Source organism: Dipodomys ordii, unplaced genomic scaffold, assembly GCF_000151885.1.
Source record: "Dipodomys ordii isolate 6190 unplaced genomic scaffold, Dord_2.0 Scaffold50, whole genome shotgun sequence".
Taxonomy (NCBI): Eukaryota; Metazoa; Chordata; class Mammalia; order Rodentia; family Heteromyidae; genus Dipodomys; species Dipodomys ordii.
The window spans coordinates 2965654-2991144 of record NW_012267266.1 but is presented as its reverse complement, the minus strand read 5'-3'; the positions used below and the strand labels follow the sequence as shown (position 1 = coordinate 2991144).

Sequence of the window (25491 nt, the reverse complement as noted above, 5' to 3'; positions counted from 1 at the left end):
AGCTTTTTTCTTTTTGCTTATGTGGTGCTGAGGAATGGAACCCAGGGCCTCAGGCATGCAAGGCAAGCGCTCTACCACTGAGCCACCTTCCCAGCCCCTGGGTCCTGATGTTCTAATTGCTCTGCCTTTCTTCATCATCCAGAGTCTTCCTATGCTATTTTCATATATGACAACTGTAACTTTCAGTGTCAAGAAAAGTATGTCTACGTCATCTTTCCTGAGCTGAAGTCACTCTGCATTTTAGAGAACTAGTCTAAGGAGTAAACACATTGCAAAATTGGGGGTGGGGAACAGAAAAAGAAAAGGTGCCTCAAATGTTTTTGTTGGAGGGCTGGGAAAGTGGCTCAGCGGTAGAGCGCTTGCCTCACATGCATGAAGCCTTGGGTTCAATTCCTCAGCACCATATAAGCAGAAAAAAAGCCGGAAGTGGCACTGTGGCTCAAGTGATAGGGCGCTAGCCTTGAGTTGAAATGCTGAGGGAAGCCAGGTGCTGGTGGCTCACGCCTGTAATCCTAGCTACTCAGGAGGCTGAGATCTGAGGATCGCAGTTCAAAGCCAGCCCGGGCAGGAGAGACCGTGAGAGTCCTATCTCCAATAAACCACCAGAAAACTGGAAGTGACACTGTGGCTCAAGTGGTAGAGCGCTCGCCTTGAGCTGAAAAGCTGAGGGACAGCGCCCAGGCCCAGAGTTCAAGCCCCATGACAGACCAAAAAAAAAAAGAAATGCTGATGGACAGCACCCAGGTCCAGAGTTCAGCCCCCATGACCGACAAAAAGAAAAAAAAAAGAAAAAGTTTTTGTTGGAAAAAGAAGAGTGGGTAGGAAAGAGCAAAAATAAAATAATTTTTGAGGACAAAGACCCTTGTCTTGATAGTAAGAGGAAAGAAGAGAAGGTGCCTGAGGAGGTTGAGATCTAAGAATTGAAGCCAGTATGGGCAGACAAATACAAGAAATTCTTATTTTCAATTAACCAGCAAAAAGCTGGAACTAGAGATATGCTTCAAGTGAATTTGTGTATGTCTAGTTTCAGATGACATAACAACAGAACAAAGTAAGAAGCTACAGGAAAATAAATTTTAGCTCAGCAAAGAAAGTCCTTTGATCATATAATTCTTTCAGTAGAAAATCCATCATAGCACATGAGAAATTTGACGTTGCCATGTAGAAACAGGATCCTTGCTTCTCTTGGTCCATCTCTCCATACTTGCTTCACTTCCTTCCTTCTCTAGGGTTCATTATTCAGCCTTGCCCAGTCCATTGGATTTCTCAATCTCTGGGCTGTACTGGAGATACCCTCAACTCTTACCCAAGCTTAGATGAATGAATCCTGTCTCTTCATTGCTTTCAAGAAAAAAAAAAACATAGATCTTAAGATTGGAATCATGACATATAGTTTCCAGTCTCTAAATTCAATTAGGAAAAATCTCTCTCTTCCTTACCCCCCACACCCCACTCTCTCTCTTTTTCTCTGTGCTGGGACTTTGAACTCAGGGACTGAGTACTTACCTTTATTTTTTTTTCTTTTCTTTTTTCTTTCTCTTTTCCTTTTTTTTTTGCTAGTCCTGGGGCTTGAACTCAGTCTGAGCACTGTCTCTGAGCCTTTATTGCTCTACCACTTGAACCATAACACCACTTCTGTTTTTTTCTGAGTGGTTTAATGGAGATAAGAATCTGACAAGACTTTTCTGTCCGAGTTGGCTTCGAACTGCCATCCTCAGATCTCAGCCTTCTGAGTAGGTAGGATTACAGGCATGAGCCATTGCCCCCCCACCCTCCTCGTTTTGGGTGGTGGTGAGGCTTGAAGTCTGGGCCTGGCGTAGCTCTTCAGCTCAAGGTGAACGCTCAACCACTTGAGCCACAGCACCACTTCCGGTTTTCTGAGATAAGAGTCTCATGGCCTTTCCTGAGCTGGCTTTGAACCTCAATCCTCAGATCTCAGCCTCTTGAGTAGCTAGGATTACAGGTGTGAGCACCACACCTGGCTTTTTTTTTTTTTTTTTTTTGTGGGTCGTGGGACCTGAACTCTAGGCCTGGGCGCTGTCCCTCAGCTCTTCAGCTCAAGGCAAGTGCTCTACCACTTCAGCCACAGTGCCACTTCCTTTTTTTTTTTTTTAATGCCAGTCCTGGAGCTTGAACTCAGGGCCGGGGCACTGTCTCTTGTCTGAGCCCAAAAGGGAGTCTCTTTGCATCATAGGCTTGACTATCTCACTGGAACATCTCGAGGCTGTTTACAGAATCTGGTCTTTTCATCCTGCCCCAAACAACACCAGGTAGCTGCTAACGACCACATTTTCACACTGCCCTAAGCAAACATCCTGCAGCTGCTACAGCCAATGAAAAAGCTTCCTTATTCCAAGCATATAAATACCCCTGTGTGAAAAATAAAAATTGGCAGCTTGATCAGAATCCTTGTCTTGCTGTCATTCTTCGTGTCTCTTGTCCCTTCATTCCTTCTCGCTTAGGTTCACTACCCTCGTTGACGTCCTGCGGGTCTGGACAGTCTCTGAGCTTCTTTTGCTCAAGGTTGGCACTCTACCACTTGAGCCACAGAACCATTTCTAGCTTTTTGTAGTTAATTGGAAATAAGAGTCTCAGGAACTTTTCTGCCTAGGGTGGTTTCCAATCTTGATCTATAGATCTCAGTCTCCAGAGTAGTTAGGATTACATGCATGAGCCACCACTCCTGGCTGCTGTTTTCCAATGTTGTCTTGCATGTGGCTTTGGTCTTGATCCCTGGCACTGCTGCAAAAGGGAGGTACAGTATAGAGTGTAGCTAAAAGGTAGAGTACTTTCCTAACATATAGTAGACCTGGATTTAACTCTTACTTCCATAAAAAATTATATAAACATTACTCCTGACACTTTTTTTTTTTTGCCATTCCTGGGGCTTGAACTTAGGACCTAAGCACTGTTCTTGAGCTTGTTTTGCTCAAGGCTAGCACTCTACCACTTGAGCCACAGCACCACTTCTGGCCTTTTCTGTTTATGTGGTGCTCGGAAATTAAACCCAGGGCTTCATGCATGCTAGGCAAGCACTCTACCACTAAGCCACATTCCCAACCCTTATTCCTGAGTTTTGGATCTATCTCCTCATAGCACAGTAACAATTTGCACACCAACACTTGCCTTGGACCATACTTTGCTTTACAAAATCCTGTATCATCTGGCCTATTTATTTATTTATTTATTGTCAGTCGTGGGGCTTGAACTCAGGGCTTGGGCACTGTCCCTGAGTTTCTTTTACTCAAGCCTGGTGTTCTACCACTTGAGCCACAGTGCTACTTTCTGGCCTTTTCTGTGTATGTGGTAGTGGGGAATCAAACACAGGGCTTAGTGCATGCTAGGCAAGCGCTTTACCACTGAGCCACACATCCAGCCTATTTATTTATTTACTTACCTTCTTACTTGTTTACTTATTCCCTTCTTTTCTTTTTGTCAATCTTGAGTTTTGAACTCAGGGCCCGGGTGCTATCCCTGAGCTCTTTCGCTCAAGGCTAGCTAGCACTCTACCACTTTGAGCCACAGCTCCACTTCTGGCTTTCTGGTGGTTAATTGGAGATAAGAGTCTCACGGACTTTCCTGCTCAAGGTGGCTTTGAACCAAGATCCTCAGATCTCAGCCTCCTTATTAGCTAGGATTACAAATGTGAGCCACCAACATCTGGCTCTGGCCTCTTTCTGACTTCTTTCTTACCCTCTATCTATCTTTGATTATTTAGCTGCAACCTCACTTCAGGATATTTCTATTTGCTGTTCTGTCTGAAGTGACATTCTTTCATATATCCTCAAGTTTTCTCAATTTACCCAGATTTCTGTTCAAACATTCCTCATCAGAGAGGCCTTCCTATACTATCCTATATAAAATATGAATCATATGAACATTATCTCCTCCTTCCTTGGTTTTGATTATCTTTGCAGCATCACAATCAGATATATCACTACTACTGACTTAGCTCATAGGCTAGATAGCCTAAACACCAGAAACCTAATTTTCTCACAGTTTTAGGGCTAAGGAGTCCAAGGTCAAATCCCATCTCAGTTGAGTTCTAGTGAAGCCTCACCTTCTGGCTTGGAAAGGGCTACTCTGACTGCATCCTCACATGAACTTGCCTTGGTGCATGCATGGGAAGACAGAGAGCATGTGTGGGTTCTCTATCTCTTACAAAGACACTAATTTTATTGGATCAGAGTCCTACCCTTATAACTAACCAAACTACTTCCCACCTCCAAATACTACCCATAGTAGGGCTTCAACACAGTAATATTTATTTTTTTTTGTCAGTCCCTGGGCTTCAACTCAAGGCCTGGGTACCATCCCTGAGCTTCTTTTGCTCAAGGCTAGCACTCTACCACTTGAGACACAGTACCACTTCCAGTTGTTTCTGTCTATGTGGTACTGAGGATTCGAACCTAGGGCTTCACACATGCTAGGCAAGCACTCTACCACTGAGCCACATTCCTATCCCAGAAATCGTTTTTAATTTTTTTGAGACAGGGTCTTACTATGTAGCCTAAGCTGGCCTGGAGTTTGCAATCCTTCTACCTCTCCGCTTACTACAGATATGTACCACCATGCTCACCTTCAGTATGTTAATTTTGAGGGGATACAAACATTCAGTCCATAATACCCACCATCCAATTAGAATATAAACTCTATGTGAAAAGAAACTTCTGATTTATCCCTGCTATATTTCATGTATTTGTGATAGTGCCTACCACAATTGGACGCTTGAATGAATGTCTCCAGCTTCAATCACAGTGCTATGTTACCATGCAATTCATAGTTCTGCTCATCTATTTTCAGGTTTCTGAGCTTTTGAACATGTTGGCAGATTTTTTTTTTCTGGGATTGTCTTCCTGAGGAAGTGATATTCATGTCACAAGACCCAGATTGTTCAAATCTATTTTTTGCAAATCCTCACTAAGGCCACATTCCCTTACAGTGTTGATTCCCCATTCTCTTAGAATTATAACTAACTTTATGTATCTGCTTCCCTTAATGGATTGATAGTTCCACGAGGGCATATATGTTTCTGATTCATCGTTATCTACAAGGCACAGGGCCTGCAGTAGCACGGGAGCTCTGTAACTTATTGATGTAGTATTTGTTAGAAGAGCTATTCAAATGTAAGTAACTGTCTCGGTTCTTAGATACTAGAAATTTCCCAACAGGCTGGCAGAAGTCTCCTTGGAAACACTCAAGTTGGTGTTGCCAGCTAAGTTAGCTGTGTCCTGCTATTCTTTGAGGCTAACTCTTGTGAATTCTAACTCTCACAATGTTTATCTCAATCTCCATTCCTAACTGTGTGGCTTTGGACACTGGCCAGAGCAAGTGGCAACAATAGTCTACAGGGATCACCCTTGACCCATATGTCCCACTAAGGCAGGAAAAGAATGTTGAAACCAACCCTAAATCCTAGTCACACCCTAGGAGATACTCAAGAGTTCTTTCTTTCTCTTCTATACTCCCTTTTAAGATTAAAAGGGACTAAAATCATTTAGGGGGGAATTGTGACCAGGAAACAGGGAAATTATATACTTTAAAAAAATTTTAATTAAAAAATTTGTTTATGTATTACTGAGGAATCAAACCCAGGGCCTCATGCATGCTAGGCAAGCACTCTACCACTAAGCCACATTCCCAGCCCTGTATTATTTTTAATAAGTATAAAAAGGGCTCAGTCCAGGTGCTGTTAGCTTATGCCTGTAATTCTAGCTACTCAGGAGGAGGAGATCTGAAGATCACTGTTCAAAGCCAGCCCCAGCATGAAAGCTCATGAGATTCTTTCTTTCTCTTTTTTTTTTTTTGGGGTCCGGTCATGGGGGTCTGAACTCTGGGCCTGGGCGCTGTCCCTCAGCTCTTCAGCTCAAGGCTAGCGCTTTACCACTTGAGCCACAGTGCCACTTCCGGCTTTTTACTTTTTGCTTATGTGGTGCTGAGGAATGGAACCCAGGGCCTCAGGCATGCAAGGCAAGCGCTCTACCACTGAGCCACCTTCCCAGCCCAAGCCCATGAGATTCTTATCTCTACCAACTAAGCACCAAAAATCAAGGAAGTGAAACTGTGGCTCAAGTAGTAGAGCACTAGCGTTGAGCAAAAATATCTCAGGAACAGTGCCTAGGCCCTGAGTTCAAGCCCCAAGATTGGCAAAAAAAAAGACCAGACAGAAGATGAAACCAGGAAGCAACTAAACAAAGCATTCAAGCTTCTTTCCATTAAGTACTAAGTTACAGTGTCTGGGAAATCTAAAAGAGGCTGTTTACCAGAAGCTGCCTCTTCCTCTGAAATGGTAAACACCTGGCAACTATCTGTGAAGGGGTAGAGACAGTAAAAAGAGAAGCTTTATCTGAGATAAGGAAATCCTAAAGTTTATCTATTGCACCTATGTTTTAAATAGGCCCAGAAGGTGTCTCCAAATTTCAGAATATTAAGTAACACCTTCTTTGGCTACTCAGAACCTTTGCCTAAGGCTTGGGGGTTGTTGCCAGATACTGGTACCTCACATAGGTAATCCAAGCTATTTAAGAGGCTGAGATCTAGGGTACCAGCCAGTGCAGGAAAATCCAGAGGACTCTTATGTCCAATTAGTGACCAAAAAGCTGGAAGTGAAGGTGTGGCTGAAGTGGTGTAGTGTTATCCTTGAGTGCAGGGTGTGGGGGTTGGGCAGGGTGGAGAGTTATATAGCACTCAGGCCCTGAGTTCAAGTCCCTGTACAGGCACCAAACAAATAAAGTTTGGGGGTTGCTGATGGTTGTATGTACTGTACCAACTCATTAAGGTTAAAGGCAGTAGATGATAGCTGCCTTTTTTTGCGTCTTTAACTCTCAATATTTCTCATTCACTCTCTATTAAACTCCTTGCTTTGCCACAGTGTGTGTGTGTGTGTGTGTGTGTGTGTGTGTGTGTGTGTGTTGTGTTGAAGACACTAAGACTGTGATCTTTACCCCAGAGACCACCACCCATTGGTAACACTGAGAGGTAGTGTTAGCAAAACGAGCTCCCTTTCCATAGCTTAGTCCAATCTTCCCTTCTCCACAGCTTAGTATGCTCCCTTCCTAGGCAACACTAGGTCCATGTAGTAAAGGCAGCAAATTATCAGCCTCCAACCCCTCCTCTACCTTGGGATGGCACTTCTCTGGGGCAGATACTACAATATAAGGCAACAAGAGCCCCTTAGAGTGACCTTCAGGTCTGGGCAGCTGAAAGACCCCTTATCTACTATTTGGGCAGCTGCCATAAATCCTAGTCTGTGATGATGAAGCCCCTGGCCCACACCTTCACACTGGGATCTCCACGTCCTAGCCCCTCCTAAGCCTCCTAGGTTATGTAGGTCACCCCAGACAATAGCTGGTGCTTCTTCTCACTTCTCACTTCTCCCTTGTGAGAAGGGGACTTGCCGGCCCCTTTCCCAGAAATAAACCTTTCTTTGTTCTCTGTACCTGGATGGCCCCTTTCCTAGCAATAAACCTTTCTTTGTTCTCTCTACCTTCTTCGTGGTTCTCTGGCAAAGTCTAATAAGCTTTCAGGTAGCAATCACAATCTCTGGTGGATGCAGCTGCTCCTCCAGTGTAGTAAACTGTACCTTAGTAGATGACATCTCTGAGTCTCTGAGTTAAAGGGGCTCCCAAGGGGGGGAGATGGGAAGGGATGGGAAGGGGAAACAAAGGAGGAGGCAACAATGCTTGATAAGAAATGTACTCATTACCTTGCCCATGTAATTGTAACCCCTCTGTACAGTATTTTCACAATCAAAAGGGGGGGGGTTTCCAGGGCACATTCTGTCTATTCTGCAGTTGTGAATGCACTGAGATATCCTATTTGCAAATCAAAGAATTAGCCTGAAAAAGTTATACTCATAAAACAGAACAAAAGATCTTAGTTTGAAGATGGACCATACCTTGTTTCTTTTCTCCATGCTCAAATCCTCAAAATTATGGGGAAGTGACACAGTAAAAGCCACCACACATGTGGGGGCAGAGGAATTTAATGCCACCAGAGGATCCCTGGAATCATGACATTTACACCTTATATGGGACAGGAGGCACCTTGGGCCCTGTTGGAATAAGGGAGAAAGAAAGAGTATAAAACAAACAAATGACTCTGGGCTTTATTATCTTTGGCTCTTAGAGACTGCATGGAAGAGGAAATATTTGGTATTTTGTGCCAGTTTGGAAAGTCCCTCCCCCCTGTCCCCGCAGACATTGTTGTTTCTTTCATGCTACAATTCTGTTGAGAAATGTCTCTGAAATTCTTCTCCTGGGAAGGGCAGGATGGGTTTCTAGTGGATTCCCCACCTGACACTTTTCTACCTGACACTGTGCAGACAACAGCCATATCAACTCACACAACTGACACCCAGTAAAGGTTCGTTGAGTGAAACCATGTGGACCTGTGGTTTAAGGTTTTAATAAAGCAAAGGCATCTTTTTGACTAGTCAAGGAATGCTGATAGTTCTGAAAGCCCTCGGGGAAACTTGGGGAAACTAAGCCCATTCATTCTTCTCCTGCAGCCTTAGGCAAATCTCCGGGCTCCTTGGAGCAGAGCCAGCGTCCCAGACATCCCCACCGCCAGGGATGAATGTGCACAGGCCAGGACCACGCCGGAGTTCTCGCTGTCCTCTTGGGGTTCGAAAGCTCCAGGCGCTAGGAAGGGATTTCCGTGCAGTGACAGATTACCCACCGTGGGGAGCTCCTCTGGTAGAGGCGCCCTATTTAGCTGGTTGCAACTGAGATCGAGCACGCGAAGCTTGGCCGGCAGTCCCTTAGGCACCTGCTTCAGTCCAGCAGACGACAGGTTGAGAGAGCTGAGCTTGGCGGGCCACACACACTCGGAAGAAGCAGGGTTTGCCGTAGCGCGCAGCGGGTTGTGGCTGAGGTCTAGGTGGCTGGGCTGCACCCCCGCGCTGGCCAGCGCCGCGCACACGCCAGCGGGCGTCTGCATTCCCGCATTGCGCAACGCTAAACTCTGGAGTGCCGGGAACTTGTGAGGGCAGAGGGCCGAAAGCAATCCACGCTCACCCAGAGCAGGATTGTCAGACAGGTCCAGGGTGGTCAGGGCCGAGAAGATGCGGACCTGATCGCAGGAAAAGGCTAGCGAGTGTGCTTGGGCTATGTTCAGTACTTTGAGGCCGGGTTTGAGCCACTGCTGCAATTCGGCTAGCCAGGTACCTCTGGATGCCCAAGACACGTTGCGGAGGCTCAAGGTGGTGAGCTCAGGCCCGGTGGCCCCCAGCAGCCCCGGGGGCGCGGTGCCCGTTACCTCTAGGTCCTCCAGGGTCAGTTCCTTGAGGCGGGAAAAGCCTAGCACACGCAGGGCGCCGGCCAGCAGCGGGGCAGGCACCCGTGCGGCCCCGAGAGTCAGGCGCCGCACGCGCAGGGCTCTGATTACATCAAGGTACTGCCGCGGGTCGGCCTCGGGGTCCACACGGCTTAGAAACTCCTCCAGGCTGCGGCCGCCGCCGCGAATCTCCACCTGGAGCGCAGACACGCACTGAAGGGCGCTGGACCAGTCCGGCTGCGGATCGGTGAAGTTGCAAGCGCAGCGGACGTCTTCATCATCCAGCTCGCAGGGCTCCGCTGTGGTTATTGCAGAGAGGCGCAGCAGCGGCAGAAGCAGCAGCCACAGACACGACAAGCTCTCCTGGAGGGAGACAGTGGAGGTCAGGCAGGCTCCTAACCTGTCCCTGGAGGTCCTCAAGTGGCCGTGGTTCCACCTCCAAATCGCGTAACTCACCATGCTCACAAAATCCTGTGAAAGCCTTTATGGCTCAGGCTGGCTCAGGGAGAGACTTCGGCTTCTCCCCTGTACAGCAGGGCTCTCCAGCTTAACTTCCACACGCCTATCTGTCCTAACTTTTTGGCAGCCCCGATGAGTTTATGTAATCCTGGGAGGTCACTCTGTTTCCTCCTTTGTACACACGCTGGTCACTGCCCCCCTTCTATTCCTCCCCACAGCGCCAGTCACTTCCTTCTAGGATACATTGCAATGAAGTATTGCAGGGTGGGAGGGAGGACCAAAACAGAAAGGACTCTTTAGGGCATTAAGGGGTTTTGGTGCCAGGCAGACTGAATGACTCAGGCACCTCATGGTTGTCTGGAAGGTATGAGGAAGGGAAGTTCCCTACCAGTACCTTAGGCCAGGAACAAATGTCTCAGAGGATGGGAATAGAGACAGTACTTTTACAACAACCCTAACAATCCATTCCCCTAGACTCTTGGAGAAAGAACTAGCTGAAAGTCTTGTAAATTTATACTTCCTTTTAACGGAGGAGTTCTTCCCCTATCTCAAAGAATTCTTAGACTACACTGGCCCCTGTGTGCCTTTGTTGAGCATTCCTTGAGAGCCTGAGTCTGCTGGTGCAGGTCTCTATGACTTTCCTGAGGATCAAGATATGAATATATCTCAATGTTAAATAACTAACTTTGGGGCAACAGCCAGGCTTAGAATCCTAGCTGTATTGCTGAGGTTGCAAGACTTGGGGGAAATTCTGGGCTTTGATGTGGTGTTGTGTGTGTGATGGGGGGTGGTGCATGTACCAATCTTGGAACTTGAATTCAAGGCCTTGTGCTTTTCTTTTCAAAGCTGATGCTCTACTATTTGAGCCACATCTCCAATTCCAGGATTTTGCTGGTTAATTGGAGGTAAGAGTCTCTGATTTGTTTGCCAAGGTTGGCTTCAAACTGTGATTCTCAGATCTCAGCCTTCTGAGTGGCTAGATTATAGGTGTGAGCCCTTGGTGCCTGGGTTGGTTTAGCCTTTTTAATTTGGAGATAAGAGTATCTCTCTGAGAAAAGTTCTTGGTTCCGAGCCATGTCATTGAAGGTAGCCTTCTTTCCCAGAGTCTATATTAAGATAACTCAGGTCGCTGAAATCTGGCTCCTTTGCAAAAACCAGCACCTTCCAGGAGGCACTCTGAACAGAAAGGTCCAAGCTAAAGAAGAAAAGAGCCCAACTCTCATATTAACTCCCATGAATAGCTATCATTTTTTCTACCAAGTGCCAGAGTTGGAGGGAAGCCCTGGAATGGAGACATGATTGAGATACAGTCCCTCAAGGACTCCAGTAGATGGTGGAAGCAAACCTCAGTCCTGAACTACAGTTCACTTACAGAGGAGAAATCTTCACTTACAGAAACTCATAGTGGCTCTGAAGAAGGAAACAGCCAGCCCTATAGAAGCCAGGACACTGGGCTGGTTCTTATAGGGATGAGTGTTGCCAGGCAGGTAGATGCCAAAAGGTCTATCAGGAAGCTATAGCTGCTTGAGCAGATGCTTCAGTCCAAGTTTCTGGGCTTTTGCCTAAGAACTTCCCCATCAGGAAGTTCTTACTGGAGGAAGTAGCAACACCCAGGCCCCACCCCAACCATGGAACAGGTGGATAAGAGCATGGAACCTAAGCAAAAAGTTAGAAAGACCCTATCTCAAGCAATAAACTGGGTCTGGTGGTGTGCAATTTGTAATCTCAGCTATACCAGGAGTTGGTAGGAGAACAGGAGACTAGCTTGATACACTGGTCAAGAGGGGGCAGATAAATTACCCTTGAAATAACGGCACAGAAATTCCGGGCTCCGCCTCTTGCTTAGCATATCCCCGCCCCTCGACATCGGCCCCGCCCCACCGCCGGTCTCATCGCGCTGGGTCCCGCCTTCATTTCCGCGCTCAGCCCCACCCTCCCAGCCTGTCTTCCGGATTCTGCTTTGCGGCTGCGCAGTCCGAGCCGTGCTTCCAACGCTTTGAGACCTTGTTGACGGGTTTGCTGGTCTCCTTGAAGATCTTCCAGCTCCATCATGTGGAGTCATCGGCAGAGTCGCCTCAGGCCGCTGGCCTGCGGAGTGGAGGAGCTACGGCAGCGGCGCCGGGAGCGGGAGGCTGGTGCGAGAGGACTAGGGAGGTGGGAGATGGGGGTGGGTGCGGGTTGGAGATTAAAGAAGTGGATCCCTGAGTGGGAGGCGCGGGTTCAGGTCCCGCGCGCCGTGCTTTCACGCTGAGCCGGCTTCCCCGGTTCCTCTGACCGCAGCACTGCGGAAGGCGCGGAGGGAGCAGCACCTGGTCAGCAAGAGGCTGCTGAGAGAAGATGCGCAGGAGGAAGCCGGGAGCTCAAACAGCGCCGTGGTTCTTGGGGAAGCGGAGGTGAGGGGGCCGGGAGGGGCGTGCGCTGCCAAACTCCCGCGGGTGCCTGAGGCTCTGACCCTCACTTGAACACCATCCACTCTGCACCTCATCGGGAAACGGGAATCAGCTGATTCCCCACATCAGCTCTTCACCCTCCTGTCCCGGCCGTTTGTGCTCCAGTCTTTGCGTGCCTCGTCCGTGCAGTTGTCACCACCATCTCTGGATAATACAGTAGCTTCCTAGAACGTTTACACTTCCTACACTCAAAAAACACACCCAGGACTAGGAATATGGCTTAGTAGTAGAGCGCTTGCCTAATATGCATGAAGCCCTGGGTTTGATTCCTCAGAACTACATAAACAGAAAAAAAACTGGAGGTGGCGCTATGGCTCAAGTGGTAGAGTGCTAGCCTTGAGCAGAAGCAGCTCAGGGACAGTGCCCAGGCTCTGAGTTCAAGCCCCAGGACTGGCAAAAACAAAAAACAAACAAACAAAAAAAAAACCAGACCCAAATCCTTCCTGTGACCTGCATAGCTCAACATGATCTAACTGCTAACTTCCTCCAACTTAACCACACCCAAATCCTTCCTGTGACCTGCAAAGCTCAGCATGTGTCTAACCTCCAACTTTGTCAGTTTACTCACCCTAACCACTGTCCCATTTTCAGTTACTGAAGCCATATACCAACCACTTTCCTGTGCCTCTGCTACTTTTTAGCAATCTCTCTCTCCCTTCCTCCCTCCTGAGTACAGTATCTGGAATATAGATGTTCTGTATTGAATGAGTAAACGAAAAAGTTCAGCACACACAGGTTTTACCTTGTTTTAGTATTGCCTGTATTTACCTACCTAGTTTACAGGGCACTTACTCCTTGGCTAGATTACTTATTTATTGTATGCTTTGTGATAGAACAGTGTGCTGGGCATTGAGGCAAAATAGATTTTTTTTTTTGGGTCCAGTCGTGGGGCCTGAACTCTGGGCCTGGGCGCTGTCCCTCAGCTCTTCAGCTCAAGGGTAGCGCTCTACCACTTGAGCCACAGCACCACTTCCGGCTTTTTTCTTTTTGCTTATGTGGTGCTGAGGAATTGAACCCAGGGCCTTAGGCATGCAAGGCAAGCGCTCTACCACTGAGCCAACTCCCCAGCCCAAAATAGAATTCTTTGAAGTGCTTATAGACCACTTTAGGAGAGAGATGTCCTACCTCTTACATAATGAAAAGAAACGTGGTGCACAAGGGAGACTCCTAAGTGCCAAAGCAAGCCAGGAGGAGCCCACTTCTAGGGACAGTTGAGAAGAAACCCAAAGGGAGAGGGAATCTGGAGAGGATATTCCAGCTGAGTAAGTCATGAAAATCTTGGAAATGTTAAAATACATCAATTGCTGGAGTGTACATTGCATGGAGAAACTGACTGAAGGAGTAGGTTTTGCCAGATGAGAGATTTTAATGTTATGTTTGAAATAACATGTCAGGGTAGATAGTGTTATTCTTAGTGTTATTATAAGATGAGACAGATCCCTTTGTGTGGCAAGTGGCAGGACCCAATTCTGATCTGTCAGTCTACTGTCCCACAAAGAATGGTGCTTAGTAATCATATTAGTTTCAATGACAATGGTTTGATATTGGAGATCTTACAGATAATGTGGACTTAGGTCTTGTCTCTGGCAATTGTGTCCTGGTCTAGGTCAAGCAGTTCCTGTCACTAGCCCAGCGAGGGACAGATGAAAATGAGAGAGAAAAGGCTCTGGTCAGCCTTCGTCGAGGCTTACAGCATCCTGAGACACAACAGACCTTCATCAGGTCAGTGTGGGTGGGGTAAGTGATTGCTGGGACTCTTGAGAGGATAGGAAAGTGTGGAAGGGATAGACTACAGGCTTAGCAGGGTTTTGATGTTCACTCATGTAGGCTGGAGGGCAGTATGCGGACCCTGGTAGGGCTCCTGACCAGCAACCGGGCCTTGTTGCAGCTTGAGGCAGCCCGGTGCCTTCATGAGCTCTCTCATTCTGAAATCTCTGCAGTGGCTGAAGCCTGCTTGCCAGCTACGTCCTACCTCCTCACCTACCTCTCTGGTCACAGCTCAGAATTCATAGTAAGTCCTGTCCCTTCCTACCTTCTTCTGGGATTAGAATTTAAATTGAGCTTTTGCACAAATTTACATTTGCCAGTTTGAGCTGGCAAGTATAGGGACAAAAAAAAAGTAATATGTTTCCTCTGATGTCTACAGCAGTACATGCACTCATCATTTCCCCTCTCTCTTATATACATGTATTTTTTTTTTTCATGCTAGTATTGGGGCTTGAACTCATCCTGGGCATTGTCCTTTAGCCTTTTTGATCAGGATGGGTGCTCTACCACTTAAGCTACAGTTCCACTTGTGTGTGTGTGTGTGTGTGTGTGTGTGTGTGTGTGTGTGTATGTATGTATTATTGGAGGTAAGAGTCTCATGGACTTGCCTGCTTGGGCTGGCTTCAAACTGTGATCCTCAGATCTCAGCTTCCTCAGTAGGATTACAGATATGAGCCACCAACCTCTGGCTCCCCACTCTCTTGTGAACTTCAAGAACAGGGCAGTTCTATGTTCCTCATCCTTGGATGGTATGAAATGAGCCCAGCTTGACACTAAGCAAAAGGAAAGAAAGGTACATATCATCTGATTTAGTAGAAATAGTTTTATTGTTAAAGTTCACAGAGTTCATCAGCTTTGTAGATTAAGATAATGATTATCATTGTGAAGGTTAAAAGGTATTTGTGACTTCAGCTAAATAACTATGCCACATTACTGTGAAATTTATGTAATCACTTAATCTCAGTAAAGAACTGTTTGGAGGAAAAAAATAAGCCCAGCTCAATGTCCAATCCAGTGTTTTTGTTGCCTGTCAGGAGCTGTGTCTGTATACACTGGGAAACCTCATCGTGGAGAGTGAGGCTGTGAGAAGGCAGCTTCTGCCACAGGGCATTATTCTAGCCTTTGCTACCTGCATCCAGGTGAGTCCCTCCAATCTCCCTCCCTCACAAGCCTTCCCTCTCATCTATCCATGTGCCCCACTGTCTTTCCTCCAACCTCTGTTGTGTTAAGGGGTGAAAGTCTCTGGAGACCTTATGACCCAGTTTCAGAGTCAGTTCCCTACACTGTGTACTTTTAGTCCCCCCACATGGCTGTGCTGGAAGCCCTTGGATATGCCTTGTCTCAGCTTCTGCAGGCCAAGGAAGCTCCAGAGAAGATCATTGGGTAAGTAAAATTGTATCTACTTCTTGGTATTCTAGCCCATGGATTCCTCATCAGCTCTGATTTCCAAAGCTATTGCACATTTAAACTTCATCGTGAGTCTGGTTAGGAAGAGCTGTGGGTTTAGACACCATTCCATTTGCTTTAAGAGTTTGGGAAGATGCCAATGCATCTTCATGACTCCTCCTCACAGTTCTGCTTCTGCTGGCAGCTCTGTCCTGGACTCCACTCTCCCCCAGCACATGCTGCAATTGATGCAACCCGGTCCAAAGCTGAACCCTGGGGTCGCTGTGGAATTTGCCTGGTGCCTTCACTACATCATCTGCAGGTACATGGGTCACTTTGGAGAATTCCAGAGACCTTTTGTGGAGCTCTTTTCCATGTCACTTAGATCTTTGAACTGAATTTGGCTTCTGGAATTGTGATAGTGGATGTTCATCTTTCTATAGTCCTTTCTTTTGCCCAGGAGACCTACTGGTTTAGGCTGTTTCCAGCTTAAAGGTGGGATTGACTAGATAGTGACTGCTTGCTTCCTGTTGCTCAGCCAGGTCAACAATGCCTTGCTCATCACCCATGGGGCTCTGTCTACCCTGGAGCTGCTGCTGTTAGACCTGGCTGGGGCTGTCCAAAGAATGGAGGATGAAGGACTGGAACTAGTAGGTGAAAAGGATAGGTCTGAGTGACATTTGTCATGTTTTGCCCATCTGGTGTCTGTATACCACCTTTCTCCTAACACTTGACCTTACAATTGTGTTTGCAGCTCATATGTCCTGTGCTTCGGTGTCTAAGCAACCTGTTAGCTGAGGAGCTGCTGGAGGCTGTGGAATACCAAATGCAGCCAAAAGATGAGCGTGTTGTAGTAGCCTTATTTATCCTCTTCCAGTTCTTCCTTCAGAAACAGCCCAGCTTGCTTCCTGAGGGCCTGTGGCTCCTCAACAATCTTACTGGTATGCAACACAATCTGCTTACACTGGACATTTTATTTTTTGTTGGTTGTGGGGCTTGAACTCTGCAAGTGGGCACTGTCCCTCAGCTCCTTCAGCTCAAGGTGAGTGCTCTACCACTTGAGTCACTGCACCACTTCCGGTTTTCTGGTGGTTAATTGGAGATAAGCGTCTCACAGACTTTCTTGCCTGGGCTGGCTTTGAACCATGATCCTCAGATCTCAGCCTCCTGAGTAGCTAGGATTACAGGCGTGAGCCACTGGTGCTTGGTGTGGACATTTTAACATCATCAAAACATTTATTAAAAATTAGGAGGGAGAAGTTGTTATGCAAGTGGAGATTGAAGAGTAGTACAGAGCTCTGGGGAACAGGGCACTTCAAACACCAGATGGGGCTCTGCATGCTCCTTTTGTTCATCCTACCTGCTATCCTGTCAGTGAAGGTCTTTCACTCCCCAACCCGTTTCTCTCCGTCTGTGATGGGGGCACCTGGGGCCTTCAGTGATGGGACTACCTATTCATCTACCCATGGCTGCTACGTGGTCTCTTCTTTCCCCCAATAAATCACTTAGGCCTCAGTTCCTTCAGGATGTTATGAAAGAATATCAGGGCCCCTATCCTCCCTCACTTGAAGTAAAGGAAAGGGAAATATAAGCTCCACATTCCTCCCACCTTTGTTCCTAGGCTTTCCCAAAGAGGCCTCAATAAATAATGTTCCAATAAAGCTTTGATCAGAAAAAAACATATTCAGACAGAAGTGCTCTCACCATCCTACAAATCCAGCTAGCCAAGGCCTCTCCACCTGACCTAATCATAGTGCAGGATTCTGAATCTCATGGGGCTTCTGGAGCAAGGAGACTAAAAGTAAATAGAGCTCCCCAATGTTCACACAGGGATGATTCATGCACACATTATGTGGACACACCAGGGCATGTCTGTAGTTTACCGCCACTGTCCTGTACTTATGCTCACATATACCCCAGGCACCTGGGTAGATTGCTGGGAACAGACATAGCACAAACATGGAATCCTTCCCTTCCTGGCTTAGTTAGCCTTCTAGTAGTAGCCAGACCCTAGAACTAACAGCTCTGGAGATAGATGAGCTTATACTTTGCTAATCAGGCTGAGAGGAGAGCCAGGGGCATGGGACTGTAGGTCTTCAACTCTGGGTCTGGGCACTGGCCTTGAGCTCTTTAGCTCTAGGCTAATGACCTAGTACTTTGAGCCGCAGTTCCACTTCTGATGATTAATTGGAGCTGAGTCTTAGATCTCAGCCTCCTAACTAGCTAGGATTACAGGCATGAGCCACTGGTGCCCAGCTTGGAAAAGCATTCTTTGTCCAGGAGGCTGCAGGGCAGTGCTTGCTCCAGACTGAGTAGGGACTGAACCTTCTAAGGGGCTAAGTCCTTATGGCCTAGGCTATAGTAGGTAGGATTAGGGATGGGAAAATAGCAATTTAAGCCCCAGTTCAGGGTACTTCATACTGACATTTTCCCTTCCAGCAAACAGTCCTACTTTCTGTACATCATTGCTCTCTCTGGATCTGATTGAACCCCTCTTGAAGCTGTTGCCACTATCTAATGTGGTGAGCGTACTGGTATGTATCAGGGACACTGAAGTCCAAGATTTTGTAGTTGTGGTGTAAACAGGGGAAAAGGCTCTCAGATGTATGAGGGCTGGCAGGTGATATGGTATAGCTTCAGAGCCAGACCAGTCTAGCTTTGAAGTAAATCAACTAACCACAGCAAACAGCCAAGGTTTGTCTAATTGGCTTAGTGCCTAGGCATGTAGTCACAGTATTTGTAATTGTGACCTCTGGTTTCCATCTCTCTGGGGACTGTATCTGTGTTTCTAGGTACTTAGGGTTCTGTGCAACATTGCAGAGAAGGGTTCAGCTTATTGCCAGCGGCTATGGCCAGGGCCCCTGCTTCCCTGCTTGCTGGACACCCTGGCCCTTTCTGACACTGAAGTAGTAGGTCAGAGTTTGGAACTGCTGCAGCTTCTATTCCTTTATAAGCCAGAGGTAGGTTTTTGGACTGGTTTGTAATTTCCCTTACTCAGTAGCCTTTAGTCTGTCTCATCATAGTCTTCTCTTTTAGTTAAAACTATTTTTTTCCCCCTCTGGGCTGGGTTAGTCTATGTGGGCCACAGTTCAGAACCTTCATAAGTTGCGAGTATACCTATTTTCAAGAGGTGGGGTAACCCACACAACTGTGGGAATTGACTCAGGGCACAAGGACCTTGGTGTTGAATTTTTCTCTTCTGCCCCCAGGCTGCCCAGGCCTTTCTCCAGCAGTCAGGGCTGCAGGCCCTGGAAAAGCATCAGGAGACCCAGCTTCAGGATCGGGTGCATGCTCTCAGGCAGACAGCTCTTCATAGGTGATCTGGATTCTTGATGCTGAGTGCCTTTCCCACCCACCCTCTCCCCCCCAATCTCCATATTTTTGGCCTACTTGCTTTGGCAGAAAACTAAGGAGCCTTTGTGGGTTAGAATCATTATAGCTTATAACTAAGCCAAGATCTTTGGAATCCACCCCTGCAAACACCACCACCTCTGCACCCACAATGTACAGAATTGAGGACCAGAAGATCATCTCTGTTGCCAATCTATTCTTACCACCCTTCTTTTTTTGCTTTAGCACCTAATGGCTTTTTAAGTAGCCAAAGTAGGCAGTGGACTCGATTCTACTTTATTTTCTTTAGCTTCTTGACTAGTAACTGACATGTACCACAATGATAGCAGGTGGTGGTTTTTAAGAAGAAATAAAGTTTTATTTTTATATTAAACTGCTTTGTTTCAGTGGTCATTGCACAGTAACAGGCAGAGGGTAAAATAAGGACAAGAACATCCTGAAGGCAGCACTTACAGCGTAAGCTTTATAAGGAGTAAGAGAACACATTTTACCACATTGTTCTTAATCCAGCAGAGCCCAGATACTCTTGCTCATAATTCACAGTGGCGAGACTTCAGGCTTTGACACTTAGTACATTCTCCAGGGCTTTGGTTACCTGATCAACATTGAAATTATTCAGAGAGACATTCTTCTCTTGGCCAAATGCTGAGGAAGAAAGAGAACAGTGGCTATGTACTCTGAACAGTAGGGCTAATGAAATTATACTTCTATAATTTGTTCCTACTTCAGAGTCTTGTTAAAATCGTAAAGGTAAATGTTATACTTAGAATTAATCCAGGGGTCTCATTTTAGTTGATTCTGGATGCCTACAATTAGAAAGTTGCAAGATCATTTTTTTTCTTGGTCAGTCATGGGGCCTGAACTCCGGGTGCTGTCCCTCTGTTCTTCAGCTCAATGTGAGTGCACTACCACTTAAGCCACAGCGCCACTTCCGGCTTTTTCTGCTTATGTGGTGCTGAGGAATTGAACCCAGGGCCTCATGCATGCAAGGCAAGCACTCTACCACTGAGCCACCTTCCCAGCCCTCAAGGAGATCTTAAGACATTTATTATTAACCACTATGAGCAATCCCTAGACAGTCTGGCTAACATTGGTTGCTGTGTGTTTAAAAATTAGTACATCTAGGGCTGGGAAGGTGGCTCAGTGGTAGAGCGCTTGCCTTGCATGCATGAGGCCCTGGGTTCGATTCCTCAGCACCATATTAGTAGAAAAAGCTGGTAGTGGCGCTATGGCTCTAGTGGTAGAGTGCTCGCCTTGAGCTGAAGAGCAAGGGACAGCACCCAGGCCCAGAGTTCAGGCCCCACGACCAACAACAACAAAAAAAAATTAGTACATCTGGGGCTGGGAAGGTGGCTCAGTGGTAGAGGGCTTGCCTTGCATGCCTGAGGCCCTGAGTTCGATTCCTCAGCACTACATAAGCAAAAAGAAAAAAAGCCAGACGTGGCACTGTAGCTCAAGTGGTAGAGCGCTAGTCTTGAGCTGAAGAGCTGAGGGAGGACAGCGCCCAGGCCCAGAGTTCAGGCCCCACGACTGGACCCCCCCCCAAAAAAAATTAGTACATCTAATGCTGGGTGCTGGTGGCTTATGCCTGTAATCCTAACTACTTAGGAGGCTGAGATCTGGGGATCGCATTTCAAAACCAGTTCGGGAAGCAGAGTCCATGAGACTCATCTCTAGTTAACCACAGAAAACTGGAGGTGGTGCTGTGGCTCAAGTAGTAGTGCGCTCGCCTTGAGCTGAAGAGCTGAGGGAGGGTCAGTGCCCAGGCTCAGAGTTCAAGCCCCACGACCAGTCAAAAAAAAAGAAAAAAGTCCATCTAACATAATGTGTGGCACAGTATGTTGAGGTTAATTGTATCCATCTCTTCTAGTCAATGGGCTTTAAAAAATCCTTTTCATTTTCTTCAAACAGTTATTGTTTGCCTGGTGCTGGTGGCTCATGCCTGTAATTCTAGTTACTCAGAAGGTGAGATCTGAGAAGAGTGGTTTGAAGCCAGCCTGGGCAGGAAAATCCATAAGACTCTTATCTCCAATTAACCACCAAAAAGCTGGAAATGGGCTATGGCTCAAGTGGTAGAGCAGCAGCCATGAACCAAAGAGCTCAGAAACAGTACCCAAGACAAAAGAACAAAACAAAAAACAGTTGTATATGACATATAAAGATGTACATTGTTAGAACCAATTGCCTTAGATGTGATTCTTTCTTCTCCACCCCCAGACATTCCTAGGGCAGGGTATAATTAAAAACCAGGATTAAAATCACACCATTCAAAGCTGGGCACTGGCAGTTCACACCTATAATCCTAGCTACTTAGGAGGCTGAGCTCTGAGGATCCTGGTTCAAAGCCAGCCCAGGCAGGAAAATTCTGTGAGACTCTTATCTCCAATAAACCATCAGAAAAGAAAAACAGAAGTGGTGCTGTGGCTCAAGTGGTGGAGCTCTAGCCTTGAGCTGAAGAGTTGAGGGATAACGCCCAGGCTGAGAGTTCAAGCCCCACAACTGACAAAAAAATAAATAAATAAAAAAATAAAATCACACCATTCATAGTGCAGCATTTACATCTGTAACCCTAGCTATTCAAGAATCTGCAATGGGGGCTGGGAAGGTGGCTCAGTGGTAGAGTGCTTGCCTTGAATGCATGAGGCCCTGGGTTCGATTCCCCAGCACCACATAAACAAAAAGAAAAAAAGCCAGAAGTGGCACTGTGGCTCAAGTGGTAGAGCGCTAGCCTTGAGCTGAAGAGCTGAGGGACAGAGCCCAGGCCAGAGTTCAAGCCCCACGACGACGACCACCACCACCACCAAAAAAGAAATGTACTCTTGGGCTGGGAAGGTGGCTCAGTGGTAGAGCACTTGCCTTGCATGCTCGAGGCCCTGGGTTCAATTCCTTAGCACCACATAAGAAAAAAGCCGGAAGTGGCACTGTGGCTCAAGTGGTAGAGTGCTAGCCTTGGGCTGAAGAGCTGAGGGACAGCACCCAGGCCCAGAGTTCAGAACCCCGGACCGAACCCCCCCCCCCAAAAAAAAAAAAGATATGTACTCTTTACCTGACTTTTGTAACTGTAATGCCTCTGTGTCTCACCTTTGCAATAAAAATTTAAAAATTAAAAAAAAAAGAAGCTGCAATGGGAGGATCCAGGTTATAAGCCAGCCTAAAGCAGGAAAGTCTGTGAAATTCATCTCTAATTAAATACTGTGGCACAAAGAGGTAGGGCACTAGCCTTCAGCACAAAAGCTCAGGGACAGTGCCTTTGGCCTGTGCCTATGCCCTAGGTCCAGGCAAGAAAAAGAAATGTCACACTATTCATGGTGGCTTGCACCTGTAAGCTATTTAGAAGGCTGAGATCAGGAAAGTTGCTTATCTCGTATAAACTACAAAAAATAATATGATAAGGCCAGGGCAATGCTGAATGACTAGTCAGAGAATACCTGTGGTTTTTTTTTGTTTTTGTTCTCTCATGGGGCTTGAACTCAGCCTGGATGAGTTCTCAGAGCTTTCTTTCTCTCTTGCTTTCTTGCACTCTACCACTTTGAGCCACAGTACCACTTACAGTTGTCTGGTGGTTAACTGGAGAGGAGTCTCATGGATTTTCCTGCCCAAGCTGGCTTTGAATCTCAATCCTCAGATCTCAGCCTCCTCAGTAACTAGGATAACAGGCTGCAAGCCACAGGCATCTGGCAGAATGCTTGAATTTATAAGGTTAGACAGAATTACAACCTTAGTGAATAAGAGCCAGTCAGCCATGGAAGATTGGGAGATCCACTCCAGGAAAAGGAGGTAAAATGTAAAAGGCATAATGCTGTTAAACGCTAACTGCATAATTTTAGGTATATTTTATAAAGTTGTCTTTTCTAATCTTTCCACCTGCATAATTGAGGATTAGGTATGATTTAGGCAGGAAAACACCACACTGCCACATCTACTTTGGTAGGGCATTCATTGATGGTAATGGACTAGTATGTTTTCTACTTGAAGCCTACTGTTTGTTTGTGTACCCGTATGCATGCCGGTACTGGAGTATGAACTTAGGGCCTGGTGCTGTTCCTTTTTTAGCTAAAGGCTGGCGCTCTACCCCTTGAGCCACAATTACACTTGGGTCCTTTGGTGATTAACTGGAGATAAGTCTCAGATCTCAGCCTCCTTAGTAGTTAGGATTACAGGCTTTGAAGACTATTCTGATCTACAGAAATCCCTACGCTACGAGCCTGCAAGACTCAAATGTGTGTTACCCAAAGGCATCATAGAGCGCTGTGAATGTGCACTTCATCGTTAGCAACAGCAAGGCTGAGGTTTTGGTTTTACTTTCTTCCCACATTTTTTGCGTGACCTTGGCGAGGGCCCTCTCTCGAGCTTCCAGCCGGGGTCCCAGCACTCACCATAGCGCGCCCAGAGCTTGGGCTGCACGTCGGAGCACTCGCGGATTAGAATGGGCAGGTCGGGGTGCGCTTTCTTCAGATCCACATAGCGTTTCTCGATGAAATCCCTGCGGGGTCGGAGACAAGGCGGCGCGTCCTAGGGCAGAGCGTCCCCAAACACTGGGGAGGCCGAGGTCATGACCCCGACGTCCCGAAGCCCTCCCGCCTCACCACGCCACGCCTCACCTGACCCCTTGGCTGCCCGGCGAGCGCTGGCACAAGTGGATGCGAATCTCACGAAGGACTTGCTTCGCTCCGGCCGCCCGACTAGCTGCGGCCGCCGCCATCTTTGCTAGTACGGAAAGCCCAATTCCAGGCCTTCACAGTCAGACCAATAACGGAACCTTCAGCCTCTTCCACTGATTGGATGATGCCAGTGGGCGGGATAAATATTAGCCAATGACATGAAGGTATGGTAGATATCAGTGACGTCTCAGTTCAATCTCCGCGACCCAAACGACGGGGAGGAAGCCGGAAGTACTGAGCGTTCCGTGGTGGATTGTGGGAAAAGCTTGACGCCGTTGGTTTATTGCCGGAGATTTGGCGCTTGCTTCTGTGGAAAAACTGCGGACAAAATGCCGGAGCGGGACAGTAAGACACTCGAGTCAACAGCTCTTTCTTGCTGTATCGCAGAACTGGGGACACTTAATTTAATTTGGCAGCGTTTAAGCCGGTGTTGTGTGGCGCTTGGAGCCCTAGGAAGCCCTTGGGCCTTCGGAGAGGCCAGGCTGCTTCACACTGAGTTTTGCTTTGGTTTTTTGTTCGTTTCTGCGGTTCAGACCCACCAGCTTTGCCCTGGTTGGTCTGGAACTCTCACTCTCTTAGGTTTGCTTCTTTATTAGCTGGAATTACGGGCGTGGTCCACCACGCCAGGTCTTTCCGAGCTTCCTTCTTGCTAATTAACGTGACAACGGACGCTTTTTAAAAGCCCACTCTCACCTTTCCTTTATCTAAATAGTGAATTGTGCCCCTTCCTCCGCCACAGCGGTGTTGTTTTTGGAAACGTGGGAGGAGGGTGTCTTCCTGTGTTGCCCTGGTCGGCCTTGTACACTTAATTCTCCTGCCTCACCACCCACTTCCCTCCGCCGTCCCCCGCCCCCCCCCCCCCGTAGTAGTTGGGATTATAGACAGGCCTAAGGCTTGAACTCTTATTGATTTTTGCCAGTCCTGGGGCTTGAACTCAGGAACTGGGCACTGTCCCTGAGCTTCTTTTGTTCAAAGCTACGATTCTCACTTGAGCCACAGCACCACTTCGGACTTTTTCTGTTTATGTGGAACTGGGAAATCAAACCCAAGCGTCATGCATGCTAGTCAAGCACCTACCATTAAGCTACATTAACCAGCCCTTGAACTCTTTTTTTTTTTTTGGGTCGGTCATGAGGCTTAAACTCTGTGCCTGGGCGCTGTCCCTCAACTCTTCAGCTCAAGGCTAGCGCTCTACCAATTGTGCCACAGCGCCATGTCTGGTTTTGTGGTGGTTTATTGGAAATAGAGTTTCACGGACTTTTCCTGCCCAGGCTGGCTTTGAACTGCGATCCTCAGATCTCAGCCTAGGTAGCTAGGATTACAGGCATGGGCAACTGGTGCCCGGCCTTGAACTCTTGATGTAGCATTTCAGATATGCTTTTTAGGAAAGTGCTGATCCTCCACCTGAGGTTGAGGAACCTCTTTGTGCTCCCATAGCTCAGTTTTCCCGTTTTAGCACTTACAACCTTCTTGATCACTGTTGTTCTTATTGTTTCCTTCTGTGTTGTTTACTGCTATAATTCCAGATTTTGTACAGGACTGACACATAAGAGCTGGATTAGGACTGGGGAAAAAAAAAAGAGCTGGATTAATGTTAATTCTTCTCCCCCCCCCCCCCAATCCTGGGGCATTGTCCCTGAGCTTCTTTTGCTAGCACTCTTACCACTTGAACCACAGCACCACTTCCAGCTGTTTCTGTTTCTGGTACTGAACCCAGGGCTTCATGCATGCTAGGTAAACACTCTACCACTAAGCCACATCCCAGCCCTAATGTTAATTCTTTTTTGTTAGGTGAACCGTTCTCCAACCCTTTGGCTCCAGACGGCCATGATGTGGATGATCCTCATTCTTTCCACCAGTGAGTATTTTGTTCCAGGACCAAGGAAATGAACTGAACAATGAATAAGTAGGAATGGTAGTGCTGATGAAAGAATCCTCTTGTCAGCATAGATGGTAAAATATTTTACTTCCTGACCTTTATCTCTGGGAACCTTAAAGTGGGTTGGACGTACTACATAAGGAGAAATTCTGGTAGGAAAAGGCCTAGTTTTTTTTAGTTTTTTTTTTTTTTTTTTGGGTCCAGTTGTGGGGCCTAAACTCTGGGCCTGGGCACTGTCCCTCAGCTCTTCAGCTCAAGGCTA

At 47.1% G+C, this 25491-nt stretch overlaps 4 protein-coding genes across 10 annotated transcripts in view; 2 read left to right on the top strand and 2 right to left on the bottom strand.

The window, feature by feature from the left end:
* Positions 1-8082: 8082 nt before the first annotated feature.
* On the bottom strand, positions 8083-9895 carry Cd14 (CD14 molecule). 2 transcript variants are annotated; one of them, XM_013020322.1, is made up of 2 exons: positions 9733-9895; positions 8083-9639 (listed from the first exon to the last, which is right to left on the bottom strand). In XM_013020322.1, the coding sequence occupies exons 1-2, from the start codon at positions 9733-9735 to the stop codon at positions 8512-8514; spliced, it is 1131 nt and encodes a 376-aa protein (XP_012875776.1). In that variant the 5' UTR covers positions 9736-9895; the 3' UTR covers positions 8083-8511. The 2 variants fall into 2 exon arrangements, with proteins under 2 accessions (XP_012875776.1, XP_012875774.1); XM_013020320.1 differs by having other exon boundaries at positions 8083-9895.
* Positions 9896-11749: 1854 nt separating this feature from the next.
* Positions 11750-18919, top strand: Tmco6 (transmembrane and coiled-coil domains 6). Of its 6 annotated transcripts, none has more exons than XM_013020407.1 (12): positions 11750-11870; positions 12016-12128; positions 13792-13907; positions 14013-14196; positions 14987-15091; positions 15250-15335; positions 15544-15660; positions 15877-15988; positions 16093-16279; positions 17778-17872; positions 18131-18298; positions 18548-18919. In XM_013020407.1, exons 1-12 carry the CDS (start codon positions 11786-11788, stop codon positions 18656-18658), a joined length of 1479 nt encoding a protein of 492 aa, XP_012875861.1. In that variant the 5' UTR covers positions 11750-11785; the 3' UTR covers positions 18659-18919. The 6 variants fall into 6 exon arrangements, with proteins under 6 accessions (XP_012875861.1, XP_012875860.1, XP_012875862.1 ...); XM_013020406.1 differs by having other exon boundaries at positions 15526-15660; XM_013020408.1 differs by lacking the exon at positions 14013-14196 and having other exon boundaries at positions 14968-15091; positions 15526-15660.
* A 204-nt stretch (positions 18920-19123) lies between these two features.
* Positions 19124-23469, bottom strand: Ndufa2 (NADH dehydrogenase (ubiquinone) 1 alpha subcomplex, 2, 8kDa). The gene is made up of 3 exons (XM_013020412.1): positions 23291-23469; positions 23066-23172; positions 19124-19334 (listed from the first exon to the last, which is right to left on the bottom strand). The coding sequence occupies exons 1-3, from the start codon at positions 23389-23391 to the stop codon at positions 19243-19245; spliced, it is 300 nt and encodes a 99-aa protein (XP_012875866.1). The 5' UTR covers positions 23392-23469; the 3' UTR covers positions 19124-19242.
* A 121-nt stretch (positions 23470-23590) lies between these two features.
* The window catches only part of Ik (IK cytokine, down-regulator of HLA II), an 18133-nt gene continuing 16232 nt past the window's right edge, over positions 23591-25491 (top strand). The window contains exons 1-2 of the mRNA XM_013020404.1: positions 23591-23695; positions 25142-25208. Of these exons, the coding sequence (XP_012875858.1) occupies positions 23680-23695; positions 25142-25208 (83 nt within the window). The 5' untranslated portion in view covers positions 23591-23679. The remainder of the gene's footprint in view (positions 23696-25141; positions 25209-25491) is intronic.

What these genes read in the sequence shown, in the direction of transcription:
- Ndufa2 (XM_013020412.1), bottom strand. Translation starts at nt 23,391, where the DNA reads ATGGCGGCGGCCGCAGCTAGTCGGGCGGCCGGAGCGAAGCAAGTCCTT. An exon ending in CCGGGCAGCCAAGGGGTCAG is followed by an intron (nt 23,173 to 23,290) that starts GTGAGGCGTGGC and finishes CCGACCCCGCAG; the next exon opens with GGATTTCATCGAGAAACGCT. An exon ending in CAAGCTCTGGGCGCGCTATG is followed by an intron (nt 19,335 to 23,065) that starts GTGAGTGCTGGG and finishes TTTCTTCCTCAG; the next exon opens with CATTTGGCCAAGAGAAGAAT.
- Cd14 (XM_013020320.1), bottom strand. Translation starts at nt 9,735, where the DNA reads ATGGTGAGTTACGCGATTTGGAGGTGGAACCACGGCCACTTGAGGACC.
- Tmco6 (XM_013020406.1), top strand. Translation starts at nt 11,786, where the DNA reads ATGTGGAGTCATCGGCAGAGTCGCCTCAGGCCGCTGGCCTGCGGAGTG. An exon ending in TGGTTCTTGGGGAAGCGGAG is followed by an intron (nt 12,129 to 13,791) that starts GTGAGGGGGCCG and finishes GTCCTGGTCTAG; the next exon opens with GTCAAGCAGTTCCTGTCACT. An exon ending in GCTCCTCAACAATCTTACTG is followed by an intron (nt 16,280 to 17,777) that starts GTATGCAACACA and finishes TTTCCCTTCCAG; the next exon opens with CAAACAGTCCTACTTTCTGT.